The following is a 23,114-nucleotide window of genomic DNA, read 5'->3' on the forward strand; positions in this document are numbered from 1 at the left end:
TGAAATCATATTAATACATATTTTACGAGTGCTGATACGACCCTTGGTGTGTTGTTAACGTAGATTTAATAATGTATATCACGTGACGAATTTCTAAGAACGCTAACCTTATTTAGTTTATCTTTCTCGTTTGCCTACTTTATGCGTTCGTAGCTATGTCAATAGTTTAAGCGATGCTATGTAAGCACTATAAGGGTGTCAATTTCATAAAAGGAAACCTACTAAACATCTAGAATAAAAAAAATCTATGTTCATAATTGTATCTTCGCATACATTTTTGTGTATTAAATGAAAATGCTTGGTTAATCGGCAAATGGGTCATCGGATATTATGTGGTCAAAACTGCCCATGTTCATTGGCGCTGATAAATATATTTAGCCATCCTTACTTGCGCCACCAACTTTGGGAACTAAAATATTATGTCCCTTGCGCCTTTAATTACATGATAAATATATAAACCAAGCCTACATTTTTTTCACATAGTGGAAACCTTCAGCAAGGTATCAGGATCCCTGGTGGGGAAACCGGGTTATGTGGGATTAAACCAAGCCTACCTGACTTAACCTGACTGCCTCTTTTGTCTTGCTATACGATCATAAATCCCGTGGTATTCCGTGGGTTCATATCCCAGGTTGAGCCAATAAAAAGTTATTGATTTTTTCTATCGAAAAAATGTTATCGGGCTTATATCCGGAATTTGGTAGTCTGTACTCATGTACTTCTTGATATGGCCGAAATCGATCATAACGAATGACATATAAAACATAAAACAACAATACAAACATAACAATTTATTCCCATCGAGAAGAATCTATTCACCGCTGAGAAATATATCATGAGGAAATCGTCATTAAGTGATCAAAATGCAATAAAATAACAATTTGATGTCGGGAGATCGTTATTCACATAAAACTACACCTAGCTGTTTGATTCTAGTATTATGAAACAGTATTCTTAATTTTGGGAATATTACGTTTTAACAGTATTTTAATTTATATGAAATGATTTAATTAATATACAACATTTATTATTTAGCTACAATATGATAATTTCTTTGTTAAATGCGTTTTTATAAAGATTGATTCTATAAGTTAAATATATTATCAATTAATTTAATTAAAAATCCTAATTAAAAATAGCAATTACTGCACAAGTTTATCGTGACCGCGTAGAATGGTAGAGAGAATGCTACGCCATTTTTCCGATGCACCGCAATTGTGATTCTGTGAGTGAAAAATGAACCGACTCTATTGTCGGCGCTGGAGAAAATACGATGGAGGGGACAATAAATCTTTTACACTTTTTTTTATTATCACTCGAAGTATTTGAAGCTATAAATACATATTTGTTTAATTTGAAATAACTGACCAAAGCTGACATAAAGTTTCATACATTTGCCATTTAAATAATTTTCCGGCCAGAATTGGAGAACAATATGTCAGCATATGGCGTGCAATATGCCTACGTACGTTTCCAAGAAATTATGTAACACTCATCTTGGTCCATTCCAGAAATTTATCAAAGTTATCAGAATCAGTAAGTATTCAAAGAGTCCTTTTCTTTGCGTAAATTCTTACTTAATTTTCTCGACGACATTAATTTGTTAAAAAAAAAGAATTGGAATATAATTTTATGGAATTGATGAAAGTCGTAATTAATGTTATAATTTTTATATTATATTCATTTATCGAGAATAGAAGTTCAATAAGTGATATATTTTTAAACATTTAAGTTATCTTAATTGATATTGAATTAAAGTTACTATTTACACCGCAATCGTAGATTACGATTGCCTTACATATTTTATTTTCAAATTATGTTCACCGAAAAAATAGTTCACACGAGTGGTCGGGTTATACTTGTCTTTTGATCATTATTAAAAAAGAAATCATATTCCTCATTTTATATAAACTAATCAATAAATAAAAGTTATAAAATAACTATACCAGACTTATATGTTCTTTTCTTCTCATTTTATTTATTAAAAATCGCACCCGAAGCCGAAGAACTTAATAATGTCCTGTGTCGTGTTTATTTGAATATAATTGTCATCTTTAAACAAATATTTTACTAGGAATATACTGTTTGAACTTGTAAGGAAATTCCATATTGAATTTTAAGTTAATAGTTGTTATAATTCTACAGAAAGTTTTAATCACGAACTCTCTTACCCACAATTTACAACTTCTTGGAAGTTAATTTTCTTATAATCCTGTCCTGTTCGTGCCTACACAAGTACTATAACCGTAAAAGTAAAGTAACAGCCTGTAAATTTCCCACTACTGGGATAAGGCCTCCTCTTCCATTAAGGAGAGGGTTTGGAACATATTCCACCACGCAGTTTCAATGCGAGTTAGAGGAATGACATGTGGCAGAATTTCGATGAAATTAGACTCTTGCAGGTTTCCTCACGATGTTTTTCTTCACCGCCAAGCACGAGATGAATTATAAACACAAATTAAGCACATATATATAGTGGTGCTTGCCTGGGTTTGAACCCGCAATGATCGATTAAGATGCACGCGTTCTAACCACTGGGCCATCTCAGCTCAATAAAAACCATATGTTGCCGAATTATAGTATATAATAATGAATGGATTAAGTGAAGTCGATTTACTTAGAAATGTATCTGATATGTGTACCGGTTACATAAAAGTGTAAAGTACCTAATCGTTTATCACGTGTAATTAACTTGTATTTTATTTATCATCGGATATAAAATTTTCTCCCTCAATAGCACTGAAAATTAAAAGCTATTCTCGATCATGTCAACTAAAATTTAATAACCCTGATGAAGCCACAGGGTTTACCCGAACTACACGTTATATTCATGTACTGCGTGTACATTATTCTCGTAGGTTTATTCTTAAAGATTTTTTATTAAAAAAGTTTCATCATTAGCTCAAAATCTTTTAGAAAAAAAAAGCTGAAGATTAATTGAACGAAAAAGGTTACCTTGTAATACAAACCCTGCCTTACATAAGACCGAAAGTTGATATTTAAAAATAAGTATTTACTGCATAAAACGAACTTAAACTCCACAATTTTATAAAGGAATTTAACTTCCACGTTATAATAAAGCAAATTACATCGAATTACAGTTTTACTTTTGCAAAATTAATGTTCAATTGAAAATTGATGAATTGCTACAAATTTTGTGATAAATGTGCATATATTTTTTTAATATAACTACGGCTAAAATGGAATTATTTGAATATTTTTGTGAGCAATATTTAATGCTATAATGACTCGTGTTTGTAGTACGTTTATGTTGAACTCTGTTGTTATTACACCATTTTTCACGATGCTAGATTAAAATATTAATGATGTCTGTTAAAATTTAAATATATACCATAAAGCTGACAATGAAACCGCGCATTTGACATTTTTCCATACAAATGTAGAAAATAAAAACTTCTCAATTGCCGAAACGTCGTAAACGTCAAATGCCAAATTATATAACATTTTATTTTATGAAAAGGCAAATGAGTCACTTAACGGTAAAATGTCACCACCGCACAAAGACATTGGCACTGTAATGAATATTAAATACGATTATATATTACTAACGACACACCAGTGTGCAACCAACCATGGGAGCTAGGATGTAATGTACCTTGTGTCTGTAATTCCGACGCTCACTCACCCTTCAAACCGGATCGTAGCAATACTAAACAACGCTGTTTGACAGAATATCTGATGAGCGGTACCCAGATGGGCTTGCACAAAGTCTTACCGTCAATTAATTTGTCCCGTTATTATCTTGGTTTATTGCTTCGCAAACAACATAAATATCATATTTCTCGTATTTAACGCGACTTTGTATGTAAATAATTAACATTTAGAGCGTAAGGTATATAAGGCAAAAGGGTCAAACTTTTATTTGATTTTGCATGTGTTTCATTTCAAAGTTTAACAGTTCAAAGTTAAATATAGTACAGTACGTATAACATACGAGTACATTATTATTTCAAGGGTTGGGTTGGGTAAAAAACATTAAAGAATAAAATTTTCTCGATGTTATGAAGTCACAAAATATCCTTTAATTAATTCCGTTTTTTTATTCTCTCAATTTTATAAACCCGTATACGAAATTGAATAATTAATTCTTTCTAAAAATTATTTAGCTTTGATATTAAGAATTTTGTAAATCCCTTTAGTTTCATTTTTATAGCGATAAAAACGCTTTCAGCGCTTATTAAATTATTTTATTCTTTTCGTGAAAAAAAATACAGTTTCCGGACGCATGACACCAATACTTCAACATACACTTATACGTTTTATAATTCAGTCGCTTTCGATGAGAAGACTGCTTTATACAATTAACTGCGATTTGTATTGATTATCATATCATGTTTAAAACAAAATATGATTTGCAAAATATGAGCTACAATAAAAAAAATATCCAATGAACAAACGTTGTACAAAGAAAAAGTATAAAATTAGAGAGTATATGTGTTTACACTCTGTGAAGGAAGCGCGCTTGAAATCTGAAATTATTCTAAATTTCTAAATTCTTTAGAGTGTAAAATTCTGAAATATTTCACAGCTAAACCTAGTTTATCAAGATAATAAGATACAAAACTTATTCTTCTTTTTTAAAAAATCTGTAGAAATAAAAAAATTCAAATGAACATTTTCGGTATCACGCTGTGACAGCGGCGCAGAGGCGACGGCGTGGATTACGCGGTGCCTCTATTGTCCAGTCAGTTTCTCATTGAATTCGTCAACGTAATAAGACTGTGTTCGAGCAATTTCGTCGCATCCATTTTCATCGCTATACATATATTGATTCCTAGCATTTGTAATTATAACGGACATATTTATAAATTTATTTTATAAGAAATCAGTTACCATAGACATTAATGATAACTGAAACAATACCTCCGAGTTTTAAACAGTTCACAAATTAATTCAGTCATTTCATGCGAAATGAGTTTTTCAACATAGCAGAATCAGAATACACGTATAAAGATTAGATACATTTGTTATGGATACAATAGAATATGCTATCGAGTCCAATATACATAGACCTTGATTCTATTATAAGATAATTTAATATCACAGCGCTCCCACTTTGACAACAAATGGATGGACTAAAAATAATCAATCTCATACGTCACAAGACCTTCGAGAAGTTTCTTTGAAAATGTCTTCTGAGATTTATAATTTTTATTTTCTTGTTACAGATAATAAAGGAGAGCGTCGAAGTTTTGAGCGGAAATGAGAAAGGGAAAAGGTCACAAACCTGATGATTGCGTGTAGCGTTGTGGATGAATTGCGAGGATGGCGAACGCAACGGCGACGGACGCTTATTGTGTGCCCGGTGCCACAAATTTTAACAAAGCGTACAGTAGACTGCACGGCTACATCGCTATAGTCATATGTATTATTGGATCTGCGACTAATTCTATTAACATAGCAGTACTCAGCCGCCGGGAAATGATCAGTTCAACAAATTCTATTCTCACTGGCCTCGCTGTGGCAGACCTCCTCGTAATGCTGGAATATATTCCATACGCTTTGCACATGAATATCAAAATAGGACCACAAGTCAATAAGAATACTTACACCTGGGCTGTTTTTGTATATTTTCATTCAATATTTAGTCAAACCTTTCATACGATATCAATCTGGCTGGCAGTAACCTTAGCAGTTTGGCGGTTTGTTGCTATCGCTTACCCGCAAAGAAACAGAACCTGGTGCAGTAAAAAGAACACAACTCTAGCGATAGTAAGCGCTTACATAATTTGTCCGTTCCTATGTCTTCCGATATACTTTGCGATGAATATAGTGCCGAGTGAAGTGACACCGCACAATAATTCGGAATTCGCTGAGGACTTATCGTTACCACAAAACCGGACGGTGTACGTGTTAGAAATGTCTAAAAACAAAGAGTTAGTGACTGCAATCATGTGGATATATAGTGTTATTTTGAAACTCGTTCCTAGTATTGCCTTGTCTGTTCTGAGTACTTGTTTGATATCCAAGTTGACGTCAACAGAAAGAAGAAGGCAAAAGTTGCTAAAGAGATCGACGATCGGATCCAATGAGGCAAGTCTAATTATCCACAATATACTAGTTTCACTACAGATTAAAAGCTTAAATATTTAGAGTTTTATAGTATCGTGGATATTATTCAATTTATATTATTATATTTTTTTCATTTACTATGAAATTAAATTTTGTATACATAGTGTACGTATTTCAAGTTGTAAAATATATTTCCGGTCCATATGTAAAGTACAATATAGTTTATAAAATAGAAAAAAAAACAAGATTTTTGTAGGAGAGCGAAAAATTACATGAATCGTAATATTATATATTCAAAACCATCAATTGATTTTTGATACAATACCATTCGGACATATAATATTATGTTTTAACTACAAATTGAAATGTAGGCACGTATCGAATGAAGCAATGATTTTAAATATATTCTGCGTAAATTGCCACAGTCAAATTTTATTATAATATATTGGAAATAAGGTATTTATTTTGTCATCCTTCTGAAATACCAGGAAATAAGCCACACGAATTTATAGACTTACATATATAAATTATAACCGACTACTATATTGTTCACTATATATAATGTTAATACAATTCCTGTAACTTAAATAAAAGCGTATGTCCAATAAATTAGATATACATTTAAGAACATTTTAATTACAGAGTACATTTCTTGTTTCATTTTCATCTTATCTTCATTTTGTCTGATGTGAAACCACACGTCTTTCTGTTGCTTCTAGACATAAATTCCTTAAAAGCAGACATGTAGCGAGCAATATTAAAGTAACTCGTAAAACTGTAACATTAACGTACAAGTAACGTTAATATCAATTGTGAATTAAAACGCTAATAGAAGGGAGTTTATTTTAAATTAAAGCTAGTTCTATTTTAATAAAACGACGTAGTTAACACAATACATTATAACAAAACATCTTAAGCGTCCAAATATTTACGAGACTTAAAAAGCCATTTAATTCTGAAGTAAATGTTTTGGCGTCATTAGTTATATATTAAGAAACGACCCTAACGACGAGCTTTGAATAAATTATATATAATCCGCTTGTAACAATGCTGCCTTTTAAAGTTATTTTATTATTTATTCCTAGTCTATTATCAAATTTCTTTGATTAAAGGGTACTCTGTTCTTCGAAGTACACCGCTTATTTGTCACTTCTTATTTATCTTAATTAATGCACGAGTCAGAATATAATTCAAAGTAAATTAATCCATTCGATCTCATTATATTCTTAATTTCGACGGGACGGAATTTTGGCCAAACATGATTTTCGTACAAAAAAGACCAAAATAAAGATTCTTTCTTAATGGAGTCTTTATTGCTATCAATTTACATAAAAATTGTAACAAAATGAAATAACAATGGGTAAGGTAGAAATTGGTCTTCCCTACTTCTCATACGTTTTCAGCCGTCTGGTGCACGATAGGCAATTGCATTCATTTGTAAACAACAATAGCGCTCATGAGTCCAGTCGACGTACTTGCGTACTCTAACGGAGATACTTGATGCCATGCGACTTCTAACCGTGCACATATTAGCCTTAAGACTCTAAGTTCTAAACGACTATAATGTAGAGAATAAAAAAAAAACATTAAATCTATACGTATAATAAAATTGGTGTGTCTGTTTGTAATATTAAAATAGCCTTTTTATACTCAATGCATATGTATGTATACACGGTATATATACCAAAATAACATCTTTTACAATTTTTGTCTGTGTGTCTGTTCCGGCTAATCTCTGGAACGACTGGACCGATTTTGACGGGACTTTCACTGGTACATAACTGATATAATAAGGAGTAACTTAGGCTACAATAATATTTCTTTTTGTTCAATTCAAACGGGTACAAGGTCGCGGGCACAGCTAGTATGAAATAAAATTACTTAACACTAAAGTAGAAAATATTCTATAAAGGTCAGTAATCTATCAGACAGGATATATTTAATAATTGGTAATCTTTAAATATAGGAATATCATCTAATATGATTGTAACTAAAGTAGCTTGGTTCCAATTCTACTGACACATTGTCGCTTTATCGCAATCGAATCGAAACGTAATCAACGCGGTTCTGCCATTTTCCTATTCTAGAAACACAACGATCCAATTGCGGTTCCATCGAAATTGGATCGAAATCGTATCATAACCGACATAGATTAGAATTGGTCTCTGGCCGCAAGAGACTAATTTTTTTTTTATTTATATACAAAAATCGTATACGAAAATTACATATATTACAATCATGAATTAGTAACTTCTGTATATCTGTGGTTTTTTATGTAGCAAAGTATATCATACTATATACATTGTATTTTAGAGTTGAATTGGTTTAAATAGCAAATAATTTGGACTTTACTGAGCGAAACATATTTTATGCTATTTATTCAGGTTAAAATGTATCGTGTATTCTTTTCCTAATCGAACAACACGTTAAAATAATGCTTAAACGTCTAAGAGCTTCAAAGACGCTTACGTTCTTAAAAGTTTCACTTTGAGAAGAATACCGGAGAGAGTGCTTAGGAACACTTTAAGATCAAAGAAATGATTTCGGGACTTGCTACGTCTGCAATGTAATAGATATTGGAAAAAATCATTTTCGCTTATGTGATCAGAAGTTTATTACATTACAAATTTAAAAAGTATTTTATTTGACACTTACCTATAATATAAAGTTTATATATGAAGTTGTCATTTAACGTTCTCTTTAAATTATTTGTATTTTAATGAGGGTTTTATATGTTAAGGCCGAAAAACAATCGTTGGCCGACGAGTCGTCAGCGCGAAGGTCGAGTCGAACTGATCGAACTACGAGGATGCTGCTGGCAGTCCTTGGACTTTTTCTATCAACAGAAGTACCTCAAGGTCTTTTAGGCCTTGCGAGCGCATTAGCACCGGACTTTTTTAAAAGCTGCTACAGTATGTTCGGTAAGTTATTTACACATTATGAATTTTCAATTTGGTATTATATTCCTTTTCATTTTTGATATAAAATGATATGATTAGCTTTTAAATAATACAAAATAATATAAGTTTATTTTTATACATGTATATCGCTTTAATATGTAACCATAAAAATGCTATTAATATTCAATATTTTACTATTAAATAACTATAAAAAACATTCAATTTAGTACTACTAGTAGTAATATTGCATTGGTCACGAGAAATTTGCTTGTGTCCCTGGTTTACGATCTTTACGTATATATTTACACGAAAAGCGGCACATTTGGAAACCTTATCTTACTACAGCAGTTGCCGAATTCTTACGACGTCAATAAAATGTTAATGTTAAACGTCGTAAACTCATACATTAAAAATGAAAATTACCTAATTAAATCCTAAAGTATATGATGTAATAATGGTCTTTTTTTAATTCCAGTATTTATATATATATATACAAAAGATATATATCTTTTGTTTATACATTAAAATATGTACATATGTATTGATTACCAACTAAATCTTCGGCTGTACTTGCGCGAGATTTATAAAACTACATCTATAGCACACAAACTAAATAAGTGAAATTAATTTAAAAAAGTATAGGTACTCCTGTTCTTCTTCGTCACCAACATTTATCCAAACCCGTTCAATGGCTTAAGCGTAAAAGAGTTACTTTCGTAGCTTCACTTAATGGTGACGATTCAAAAGTGTTTGTAAAAGCCTACTTGAATAAGGTTTATTTTGATTTTGATTACTAATTTAATAATTCTTGTCATCTTATAATATTCCTATCTTTTGAACTACTTACAATATATCCCAACTGCTAATTTCAGATAAGAGTTAATTCAGGTTCGAAAGAGTGTATATAAATAAACCCATACGACTTAAATGTTCAGTGTTTAAAATTTAAAATCAATCGAAAAGTTCGTATCAGCTAATTAAAATTTCACTCACCAGGTACCGTGGCCAATGAGCTGTACTAATTAGGCTGTGCGTTCGATTAAGCAGAGTCGAACGAAACTCAATTTACATCACAGTTACGAGTATCTACAAAAATTTATTCGAATGAAGTTACTAACAAGAAACTTTATTCAAATAAAAATTATAATTACTCTTAACGAATGACACCTAGGCCGAAATAAGTATAAGATTTGTTTGTGTTTATATTAGTTATCTATATTAATTTTATAAATGGGAAAGTAACTATGTCTGTCTGTCTGTCTGTTCCTCTTTCACGGCCAAACCGCCTAACCGAATCTGATGAATTTGGTATGAAGCAAACTTCAACTCTAAGAAAGGACATCGACTACTTTTTTGCCTAAAACATGACAACTAACACGCGAGCGAAACTGCGAGCGACAATTAGTTTTGATTAATTAGTTCAGGACAAAAAATGCTCTCAAGCTTGTTTATTTATGTCACCGAGCATGCTATTTAATTCATAATATATAGCGAACAGAACTTTATTCCTACCGAGTCTCACGGCACCTTCCTCTTTATTTCTATATTTTATTAAAATTAAAAATTTATATCATTTCCATTAGCGTGCATTAAGATGAGTTAGTGACGGTCATGCTTACAAAAGTGTCCGACGCCTAAGGTACAGACAGCAAAAGATACAAAAGAGGTTATATATATTTGTTAGGTTTACTTTATTAAAAATCAGATAATGTACCGTGAACAGGCGCGCCTTCATAATTGAATATATTCATAAGGAGTTTGGTATACGTGATGTCGTTACATTGTTAGAATTATTTGAATATCATGGGTTATGTATAATATTATGAAAAAAAAATATAATATGACTAATTTTGTACACTTCCTATATAGTCGTAGTCCATAGTATTTTTACGTATTTTTCGATCAGATTGGGATTTCATTCGTACTAGTTATTAGAATTAGGAGTATAAAAAAATAACCTGCAATTGTTTTTAAAAAGGCATTTTTAGAAATATTTATTTGAGTATTGCATAGTATATGTATAGTATTGTAACTTGTTATACAAGTTATACCAATACCTTGTCAAAATAATAATATCAGTTTTAAGAATTGCAAAATCTTATATTTCTATCAGAAGTACAATAAGGGAATGTGCTCAAAAGTGAGAGATGCTGTCTGCATCTTAAGTAATAGAACTAACGCGTCACCTGTTTGTCTGTACTTTGATGGATGGATAAATATTACAGTAAACTTCATATACTGTAAGAAGTGTCTGCTCAATCGAATAAACGATACGCAAAAGCAGCGAATACAAAAAAGGAACTAAATTATTATTAGTAGATCAGATAAATTAATAATACTTTTGTGTAAATATTTTTTTACATACATTTCTTATCAGATTTTCTACTGAATATTTTAAATTTAATGCGTTATCTTAGACTGTCTCTGTAAAGATGGCTTTGTAAACCGTAAAACCCCGAAGCTCTCTTGAATTATCAAATAGTTAAAATGGATATTAGCATAATTGATTAGGGGATGTTAATTTAAATTTTCTAGTCCTTGACGAGACCCAAATTAACGTTTGAAGATAATCTTAGAATTATATTAGACCTAAAATTATTCGAACCCATTTTTAACCCCCGACGCAAAAACGACTAGGTGTTATAAGTTTGACGTGTCTGTGTAAATGGGTATGTGTCTGTCTGTGGTATCGTAGCTCCCAAACGAATGATCCGATTTGATGCGGTTTTTTTTATTGAAAGTCATATATCAGTTATATATCAGTTGAGAGTGTTCTTAGCTATGTTTGGTGAAAATCGGTTCAGATCTTTATCTTCAGGTTCAGGTCATCAGGTCGTTTTTTAGGTGTGATAGGAATGTTACACGCTCAGTTTCAGTATATGGGACTGATATTTGAAACACTAATGTCTTCTGGAACCACCGAGACCGAACCACTGGTCAGCTTTTAAGGCTCGAAGATACCTAAGACGTAACCCTGGACTGCCTTTTGGTAAACCCATCCAGTTTGAGCTCGTTGGATTTATCTTAACTAGTTTTCTTTATAATAAATATAATTGACGAGGACCTGATGCTGATAATCTGGAACCTCTGACCTGGTCTGATGATAGAGCTCGAAGGTAGGAGACGTAACCCTGCTCTACCTTTTAGTAATCCCATCGAGTTTGGGCTGATTGAATTTGTCTTGTTTGGTCGGGGGATATTTTATTTTTTTTAATTTAATTTATAATTAACGTAAGCTTAACGGTGCTGCTTGCTAGTAAGACAGTACCTACCCAGACGAGCTTGCTCAAGGCCTTATCAAGAAGGAACAAAAGACAGAACCTGCCTACCCTTTTTCAAAAGATTCAAATGTGTGTCACCTGCACTCATTGGACCAAATTAGCGGTGGCTCGTATACAGGAATACTTAATCAGATCACGAAGAAGAGCTAGTCGACTCGATCCTTCTTAAATTGCGGAGTACCTGAAATCCAGATCTTAGGTACCTTGCAAAGCCCGTTACAACAAAACAACGGGCAGGGCAACCAAATACAAAACAAGTTCATGTCCAGCTTGTCAATTCTAACCGGAGATGCTGATAATGATTAGATAGATTAGATTAGTTACTTGTGACGGTAACGGTGATTAGAGTCGAGATGGCCCAGTGGTTAGAACGCGTGCATCTTAACCGATGATTGCGGGTTCAAATATGGGGGGTTGCGAATATCCATGTGCTTAATTTGTGTTTGTAATTCATCTCGTGCTCAGCGGTGAAGGAAAACATCGTGAGGAAACCCGCATGTGACAAATTTCATAGAAATTCTGCCACATGTGTACTTCACCAACCCGTATTGGAACAGCGTGGTGGAATATGTTCCAAACCTTCTCCTCAAATGGAGACGAGGCCTTTAGCCCAGCAGTGGGAATTTACAGGCTGTTGTTGTTTGTTGTTGTTGTTGACGGTAACGGTGAATAACGACTTAGTTCGAAGGTTGACCTTTAATGTTCCATACGTTCAGATCCTACACCTATCAGAAAGAAGAAATTTATTATTCGTATTTCATGAAAATTATATTTCAACTTCATTGAAATGATTATAATGATATTCAAGAGTTACCTTAATTAAAATTATCGACTTCAACAGTAAACTGAAGCTCTGCGACTCATGTCATGCTACGAAGTTGGAAATTAATATAAATATGAAGCGTTTATTTGCAGACATGAATGATAAAGGAGTTTAAAATGCATAACGATGTAGTATTAGAATATATCTGACTTCATTAAATATAATTTCATTATGAAATCATATATCTATGAAAACATATGACGCCATACAAGATAGAAATCATAAAGCCAAATTTTCCAAATATACTTCGGAAATGTTGATTCTCGGCGTTTCAATTATCATAAATTTGCTGTATTGAATAGCCAATTTAAATATTCGTTTAGCTCTCAGTGTCTCCATTCGGAGATTTTAGACCGTCTGCTCGATTTATTATTAAATTATATTGCAAGAAAATTTTATTAAGGTTCAGGGAAATATACGTTTTAATTTTAAAATATTCAACTTAGCAATGATTAATAATTAAAGACAATACGAATACTTTGTGAACTGAATAACTTGAACACTTAATAATTTTATAATTTTTAAGAGCACTCAAAGAGTTTCCGTTTAAAAGAATAACAAAATTTCTTGAGTACTTTTCATCGCGAGAATTAAACTTTTAATCTTTCATTTATTCTTTACATTTCATATTAGCTGATTTATATCAAAAGTTTGAATATGAGTTATCATTATCTATATAAATAATAAAGTATTATTTAATTGCAAATTACAAGATAAGGTTTTCAGGTCGGTTTTAACAAGACTTGTTGTTTTAGTTTAAAAGCGTGTTCTAATTGAATGTTAGCTGAAACCTTTAAATGTATATACGGATAACAGAATCTCAGTATCTAAGTGTTTGTATATCTTCATTGTAATCTTCACATAATCTGTGTATAGAATGTGGATTTATTTCCACTGATCAAACACGTTTTACTAAAAGTATTATGATTTTTTTCTAGTGTTTTTGCTTTGTTCTGCATAGGTATAGGAAGTTATATTAAAGTCATTATATCATTTATTCTTATATATAAAAAAGTATAAATACCAACATGGTTCGAACTATAAATTTTACAATTAATAAAAATATTAAACCGATGTACTAAAGATCTGTAATATTAATTATATATTACAAAGAAATATAGATATGAAAAAGCTTTATTAAATAAATTAAAAAATGGGCTATTGCATTTGAAAACAAGCGTATTGTACTGTTTTTTTTTTTTTTGTTTGACGTGCAATCAACCAAGCCACGTCACCTATCCGAACGATTGCCTAACTACAACTACGCATGAAAAATAATAAAGCTATCCAAAGTACACAACGCTGGTCAATTATTATCTATCACTCTCAGTCTTATCATTGGTTAGGCTGACAAACAAGGGACAGAGGAGATGTAAGACCACACTGCCAGAGGTGCTGTCAGAGGCAGAAAGTTATAAATTGACGACTATTTCACTTAAACTAACTTCCCATATTATGTATATGTATGTATACGTTGTGAATACCTCAGGGTTATACTTGTATTTACTACCTTAAACTAAAAACTAATGCATTAACCTACCGTTAAAATAAAAACAACTACACAGACTATACAGACACGTACGATACCCACACATACTGACTCCATACTCAACACGTGTTATCTCGAATACAATTTGATCGTAATATTAAGACGATTATTGTTACTGGACTCGTGGATTGTTTCGAGCTCGTACGGTTATAAATATTTATATTAGCCGGCCCAACAAATGTGGGAAAAACAAGGTTTTGTTTTAACATTAACAATCAAGCCCACGTGAATTATAAAACGATACTCGATTATGATAATATAATAACAACATAACAATTATTAAGTCGAGTTTGAACCGCGACAAGGACACATGTGTCAATCACATTGACTTCATGGTATCAATAGAGGCCTATTCTGGAACTTAATCTGATGCTAAACTGCTACATTTTATACTAGTTTTCACCTGCAGCTTCACTCGCGTTTTCGGGTATCGATTGCTATTTGTAAGCCAAAAAAATTAGGCATCCTTTCTTGGAGTTCAAGTCTGCTTCATGCCGAATTTCATCCAATTCGATTTAGCAGTTTGTTCATGCAAGAATGACAGACAGACAAACAGAGTTACTTTCACATTAATAATATTATTATTAACAAAACAATCTGTTTTGTATCAGTTTGAATGTTGAGTGATTCAGAGTAAATATTGACATATTTCAATAAGAGAACTTCTTTAAAGATGATGTAAGAAAGTTTTTTACAATGCCAGTCTTAATAGGTAAAGGTAAATACTGACCATCATATGTAACATTTGCGTTGACTATGAATTAAATATGTATATAAGCTCAGTTGGATTGAAGTTACACATGATTTATATTATTGAATTAGAAAATAATTAAATTATGGAATGGTAATACAATCTTAATACAAATTAAATATCATATATTTCATCGAATAGTGTAGTTTTTTATATAAAGAACGGTTCCAATTCGGCAATTTAATGAAAGAATTACTATTAATATTAATTACTAGTATGCCTGTTTCCCTTCAATTAATACAATAACCCAAGGGACCTAGAACGAACCAGCGACTTTTTAGGTCTTAAACCATTGCGCTATTAACACTAACTATATATGTAAACATTGGCAGTGGTGACAATCAAGAGGCCGATTTGATCGTCCACCTACCAATGTTATAAAAAAAGAACTGAAATAAAACTTCTATTTGTAAATCTTCACGAAATATTTATTTTAATTTTTTAATTTATACGTATAATATTTTTAGATTCAAACATCAGTCTCAAGGTCAATTGTCTGGTTTAATAAATTAAATATTTTGTATGGCATCTATGTTAGTCATTTAATACTAATAATATTATAAATACGAAAGTTTGTGAGGATGGATGTAGGTATGTTTGTTACTCTTTCACAAAATATCTAATAGAATAAATACATTAGAATAATACATAGGCTACAATTTATAATGAGTTTATGTAATTTGGTGATAATATAAAGATTTATCAAGTACCCGTGCGAAGCCGGGGCGTTTCGCTAGTATTACAAAAAATATGTTATGTTCTCAGGTGACCTAATGGACGTGTTGGCACTATTCACGTCTTCAGTGAACTTCGTGCTATACTGTAGTATGAGTAGGCAATTCAGGTGTACCTTCGCTCGACTAGCTCGACGGATGCTGTACGCAACTGAAGAACCGGCCAAATTCGGTACTAAGCTGGAACCCACAACGCAGGTACGCATAATAAATGAGAACATATTTTTTTATGCTAATGGATTGCACGATGGTAAGTAACGATCTCGATGAACGATATAGCATGACCTCCGTGGTCGAGTGGTGAGTACACCGGCTTTCATGGGTACGCCACTCCGAGATCCCGGGTTCGATTCCCGGCCGAGTCGATGTAGATTATAATTATGTTGTCTTGGGTCTGGGCGTCTGTGGTACCGTCGTTACTTCAGATTTTCTAAAACACAAGTGCTTTAGCTACTTACATTTCACGGATCAGAGTAATGTATGTGATGTTGTCTCATATTTATTTATAAGTAACTAGTTCCCCATAGACATTGGCGCCGTGAGAAATTTTAACCATTCCTCACATCACTTCAGCATTGGGATATGACATGTTATGTCCTACAGTTAAGCTCACTCACCCTTTAAACCGAAACTCAATAATACTCAGTATTGCTTGGTGGCAGAAAGTGTAATGAGTGGGTACCTGGGTAGGTACCACCCACTCATTAAACCTTCGACTGGTCAAGCGGCCTTGCTGATGCCCTGCGACCAAGTTAATGAACTTAAATAAATTATGGACGTTGATATATGCTTAAACGAAAATAATTATTATTTAAAATTATTTAAAAAGAATAATTACAAAGCAAACGTTGATGAACATAGGTATATTATAGTTTATCAAATACTTATTGTATTTGTTCACCATTTTTCATTGTTATCGTTTCTACATCAAAGCAACCTTTACGAACTGTCATGATATAAAATACATTTGTCACATCCTTTTTTATACAGAGTTATTGGTAATAAAGAGCACAGTACACACAGCTTGGTCTACAGTGATAATTAAAGTTTTGATATTGACAAATAACCAGTGATTAATCGTTTTTATAAATCAAAAGAAAAAATAGATTTAAATTGATACTGTTTTTAAATACATTTTTGAAATTGCAATTTTGACTTATTTTGATAACTCGAACATGGTTAATTTTAGCATGTGTAATAGTCACCCCGATTACCTACTAACGGGAATACGTCGAATTACCTGTATATAAATATGATAAATTCAAAAGTATATTGTTCCGTGTTTTTAATTTTCAGTTATAAACTTTCGTTATCGTTTTTTATTTGGTAATTACCGCCAAAGATAGAATAGCGCTAGTATATGACAGTGGATTTGCAAATCAAACTTTGAGGTAGTAGTATTAACAGAACTCTTGTCGCGAAAAATTGATAAAGATTCAGGTATTTTCGATGTATTCTTTGCCTCAAAATCAAATATAATCCAAATCGTACCATACCTTTACATTACGAAACGAAAGGTATCATTTTTAGGTTTATAATTGGTATCCAAATAGACACTCGTGTCATTCATATTATAAATAGATCAACAAATTCCACGCGAACAAAATCTCATTCAACGGCGTAGGTAATAATATGTTTAGATTGTACGTGATAAATATTGTAAAATATGATGTTAACAGCAACGAAATACGTTTAGAAATATAAATAATAAACATAAAACACGCGAACAAAGTCTCTTTAATGAGAGAAATAACGTATTTAGCTACGTTTTTGTTTTGAATAACACTTGTTCCGAAATATGCTGTTAACAATAAAGTAAATACGTTTACAAATTACTTGTTGTTCGTTATGCCCACTTAAACAAAATTGGGGGTCCGAGATAAAGTCATTAAATACGATTATATTTTCCACGTAGCGGAGGTTCAAAGGTACTTTAAAATAACATTGCTACCCATATCAGTATTTCTACTTTGAACATTTCAACTGACAAAGGATTTCCGTCATTAAGGTATTTTTCATAAAAATAATATTATACTATGTAACTGGCTGTTTTTAAGTTATTTACGCCGTTCATTTTTTTTTTTGTTTAATTAATATATTAAAAGTACTGAAGTAGTTTAATAGGTACAAAGTAATGTTTGCTTAACAAGAGAAAAATAACAATTAGCTTAAATTTTTTGTGCGTTGCATTCTATCTACCACTATTTAATAAAAAAAATACTGATTGTTTTGCGCTTTTAAACCATTCATTATAATAACTAAGTGTAATAAAAAATATTGGGTGTGTCAGCGTTCGTCGAAGAAGGTTCGTAGTCCAAAAAAAGCAAAAAAAACTGTCTGTTTGTCCTTCAATATACATGTTTTATGTAGATTCGTATTCTACCCTTGCGCAGCTGGGACTTGTAACTAGTTTGAAATAAAAAAAAAAGATTTAAGAGCTGTGAGTAAAGCCTGCATATTTATTTTAAATTAAAGTCTGCGTTCCTTTTCCTTTTTCGTTTACGTAAATTGGTCATTATTCAGCTTGCAAGGGGTAGCTATTTTATTTACGACTTTCGACACAACCTAATCTATTGAAATGACGAAATAATCCTGGTTTCAATTCGATATTTGATGAGCTTTTCTTGAAATATACGAATTCATCAATAATAACAATGTAAAGGTATAATGTTAATGGATTGCTCAAACGTTTAAGGATTAGTAAATTAATTAACAAAGTATTTATAATTTCGAGTTATATTGCAATAATAAATTTTGGATGAATCTTCTCCTCGCATACTTCATAGATGTAATTGCGTTAGCGAGTTAAAGCGTGAGCTCAAGTTGCGACGCTTTGAATAAATAAAGTTGAATGATGGAGTACCTGTCACTTCCTAAGAAAACAATATAAACAAATTATTTTGCTAGTCTAGAGAATATAATCCTCTCGTCATTAAATTCGTTAGTTATGTATACAAAGCATCGAAATTGAATCGTGAAGCTATTGATAGCTTCTCCTTTCAGATTTAATTTGCTATTTATAAAATATTAACGTAAACATTTTTATATGAGTGTAATGAGCAAACAGCAATATTTTCGATTGTTTTGTTCCAGTTTGAAGGGTGAGTGAGCCAGTGTAACTACAGGCACAAGGGACATGACATCTTAGTGTCCGAGGTTCGTGGCGCATTGGCGATGTAAGAGATTAATATTTCTTCAGCACCAATGTCTAGGGGTGGTGATCGCTTTCCATAAGGTAGCCCGTTTTTACCCAACCACTTTTAAATGGGTATTATTAAAGTAAGAAGTTTATATATGTATGATGTAGATAAAATCCAGATCGGATATATGTAAGTTGATAAATTAATATTTGGATTTAGTTTTTGCTCATGATAATACGTCAAATGACATGTAATAGTCAATGATTGTGTATATACATATATATTTATTACGTATATAATTTTAGTGGAAGTATTTTTTTAATTTAGTGGTTATGTTAAGCATTTTAATTAAAATTACCAGGAAAATAACTGTTAATGATTGTAAATATATCATTTTACATAAACCTATATATCATTTTATACAAAATATTCATTAATTTCGTTCATACAATCATTCATACATTTCAAAGCGTTTTGCAATAATTCATAATTGCTTTTTAATATTACATATTAATTAAACTGTTTGTTTGATTACATAAACGTCAAATAATTTCGTGTATACAAATATTTTTATAAATATGTTTTGAATAAAATGGCTTTGTTCCAGGTCACCGGTCCGCTATAGCGACCGATCCCCGCCCTCACCAGGGTGGTGGAGAGTATTATATAGATTTAACAGGTAAACAAAAATTTGATTCGTCTTTAGATTTAAGTACGTCGACTCCTAGAATTTTCGATAAAATTGTATGGATTCCTTGTTTATACCTAATAATAAGTATTGGTAATTGAAGAAGTTATTACCTATTTATTTCGTAAATTCTCAGAAGCAATTTAATTTTATATTAATTTCATTTACATTTAGTTTACAATTAAATCGCTTGTACGTAGTAAATAATCAGTTTTGCATTATTATAAAAGCTATATAGAAGGTTGTTTGAAATTTTATTTTAAAAGTGAACTATATCCAGTGGGTTCATTAGCAATTAACTTGAGGGCATCTACAGTGTAACAGAAAGGTTCTTACAACAAACCTAACATTATTAATTAATTTACAATATTAGTACAATATAATTAATTAACGTTGATTAAACTAATAATAATGATACAAATTACTCAATCGGCAATTAATCATCAGCTAACAACGCCGGACCAGTTGGTTTAGTGTAATGCACGAACAATAATATGGTCACTTAGCAAATACAATGTGTTATACATATGCCAAGTAGGTATTATGATGGTAATTCGATCTTACAAATATATATAATTAAATAACTTTTATTTAATGAAATTCAATTATAGTTTTGCTTTTAGCTTCACCGTTTTTACGGCCAGCACGCCATTGGATCATTTTTTATTAATCAAATCGTATCTTGTATTTGTTATAATATTAAGTTCATTCGTAATTTTTACCGTTTATTACGTTCCGATATTATAATTAGTAATACAATTAAGAGTTTACACAATTTAAAAATATAATATCGTCAATAGCATTATTAACAGTAATGTCGTAGTGAAAACAGAATACTTCCTGTAGGGTATAATTCTCCCAGTAGTAAGGATTTGAGCGAGGTCATCAAGGTGGGTACGATGATCACATTAATACTACTCAGTATTGCGTTCTGGTTAGAACAGACCATGAACCAGAATAGTTGCGGTCACAAGGGATAGAATATCTTACATCTCATGGTTAGCACGGTGATTTAAGTGTATGTAAGGTGTAGTTCATACTACTGGAATGTCAGATTTAATGATACTTGGACATTACTAAAATTTTAAATCAAACTATACTTCGTCCAAGCGTCTTTGAAACGTTAAATTAGGGGATTATATTAAATATACCACTGGCTCGGAATGTAGATTTCGTCGAGAGCAACCGACAAGAAAATTCGATTACAAAGTTATGACAATCAAATAACATTAAATTTATGAACTTATTATCATCCTAATCCTGCCTTAAATTCAACAAACACTCCACGCTTTTTTATCCTATAAAGCAAGTTATTTTGTTATTAAAATAAAATAATTTCAAAAACATTATTTTGTGAAGATATTTCTAATGTAATAAATGTTATTATAAAATAGTATATACTAAAAAAATATCTTTGTACCATTTACAAACAAAATTATAATACGCAACCGATCCAAATGACATTTATCTACTTATATTAAAATATATCAGATACTTGTTGCTTATATCTAGTTCAAGACTAGTGAATCCAATTGCCTCAATAAAATAAATATGTTTTTCATATTATATCAAGGTCGACTGGGCATCGAATGTTATTATTTTTAGCTCGTAAAACTGGCTGCCTCGTGTTTTCCAGGATTATTCGGTAAAAACCTCTGTACGGACGCCTCTAAATGGTTAACATCGTTTAAAGGATTACAATAACGGATTGCTTTATAAAATGAGATATACATTTACGAACATTATCAAACAACCAATTAAATTAATTAATCTCTTATTATATTATTGATTTGAATTTATTTTTCTTTTCAGGTTCATCCCGCCCTCTAATACCATACAGTAAGAATGAAATATAATTATAGATGTAAACTTTGTAAAATAATCTATTACTATTACAAATTTAATCTTACTATTTTACCAGTACACTAAGATTATATAATTATCAATAATTATATTTATTACTTGTAAATTTTGTAAAGTGTGTTATAAAATTTCTGATGTACATACTTTGTGTAAGTTCTAGTTATTGGGTCTTTTGAGCCGAGACGCAAAAACTAGATAAAGTAATATTAAAACTTCTAATTATAAAATATTTGAATATAAGCTAACCGTTGTTAGTTAAATGTTAGGGTCCAAAATGTGTTTTTTTAATCATAGGGTTGTATACATAAAAAATATTGTACGTATTTTTATTTTACAATTACTTCTTAATAAGAAGCTTGAACACTATGCCAATATTGATCTTGTTTTTTGTATAAGCATTTTATACGACTTATAATAATTTTCTTAACTCTTTTAAGAATGCTATAAAACCAAATGTTTCTTACTTTTTACTTATTTAAATAAATATTTAATAAATTCATAGAAGAAAAGATGTTTTATTAATATAAATATATAGTCTTAAAAAATTGCGGTTAAGCAATAAAAAAATTTAAATTTGTAACCCTTGGCGTGACCTCAGTTGTGTTTCATCGGAAATTAATTGTTTATAATAATTAATACATATTTTTAGTAATAAAGTACAAGACGGTTTGCGGTAACTAAGCAAAAAGATGCAAATACACGCAATGTGCGATAAAAACATTTTCTCTTTGCATAGTTACATGCGGTACTTTCTCGGATACCCGAATCAGTAATACGAAATTCTAATTTAAAAGATTCTTTTGTTTTTTCTTTTATTATCACTTATTTTAGATCGTCGCATCTGTCATCAGATAAATACTCAATCTGGATTATTACTGCAAAAAGTCGAATTTACTTTTTACTTATATTTTCGAACATGTCTACTCGAAAAATAAATATCAGTCTTGCGCGATGAAAATACTATTTTTTATAATATTTATGTAATTCACGATTATTATTCATATTATTCATTTCATATTTTATTTTCGCGTGTGGAAGCCGCGGGCAAAATGAAATAAAATATTATTAAAAAACATAATAAGTTTGACACGGTTTCTGACTCGAGGAAGGTACGTATTCTCTGAAAGTTTTTAAACCTTAAGTAAATAAATAAATTATTTGATGTCGTGGGTGTTTACCAGCAAACTAATTACCCGAGTCGGCATTACACTCCGATTCACAATACGACACGAACAGAGAGTGAGACTTGAGTTTATTGCTTTGCCACATTCAGGGTCGAAGTTATATATTTGCAGTTCTTCAAAATTGGATCAGTCATTATTTAACAAAGGAAGTTCACGTAATCAGACCGA

General features: G+C 31.2%; 1 protein-coding gene across 2 annotated transcripts in view; it reads left to right on the top strand.

The window, feature by feature from the left end:
* LOC124533860 (G-protein coupled receptor dmsr-1-like) overlaps nt 1–22,270 on the top strand; it is a 35,220-nt gene extending 12,950 nt beyond the window's left edge. The window contains exons 2-7 of one of the 2 annotated variants that reach the window (XM_047109408.1): nt 5,190–6,054; nt 8,774–8,954; nt 16,103–16,269; nt 19,165–19,172; nt 19,819–19,890; nt 21,712–22,270. In XM_047109408.1, coding sequence (XP_046965364.1) covers nt 5,287–6,054; nt 8,774–8,954; nt 16,103–16,269; nt 19,165–19,172; nt 19,819–19,890; nt 21,712–21,742 — 1,227 coding nt within the window. In that variant the 5' untranslated portion in view covers nt 5,190–5,286 and the 3' untranslated portion in view covers nt 21,743–22,270. The remainder of the gene's footprint in view (nt 1–5,189; nt 6,055–8,773; nt 8,955–16,102; nt 16,270–19,164; nt 19,173–19,818; nt 19,891–21,711) is intronic. The other variant, XR_006966707.1, reaches the window with a different exon arrangement.
* The last annotated feature ends 844 nt before the right edge of the window (nt 22,271–23,114 follow it).

Source organism: Vanessa cardui, chromosome 11 (assembly GCF_905220365.1).
Source record: "Vanessa cardui chromosome 11, ilVanCard2.1, whole genome shotgun sequence".
Taxonomy (NCBI): domain Eukaryota; kingdom Metazoa; phylum Arthropoda; class Insecta; order Lepidoptera; family Nymphalidae; genus Vanessa; species Vanessa cardui.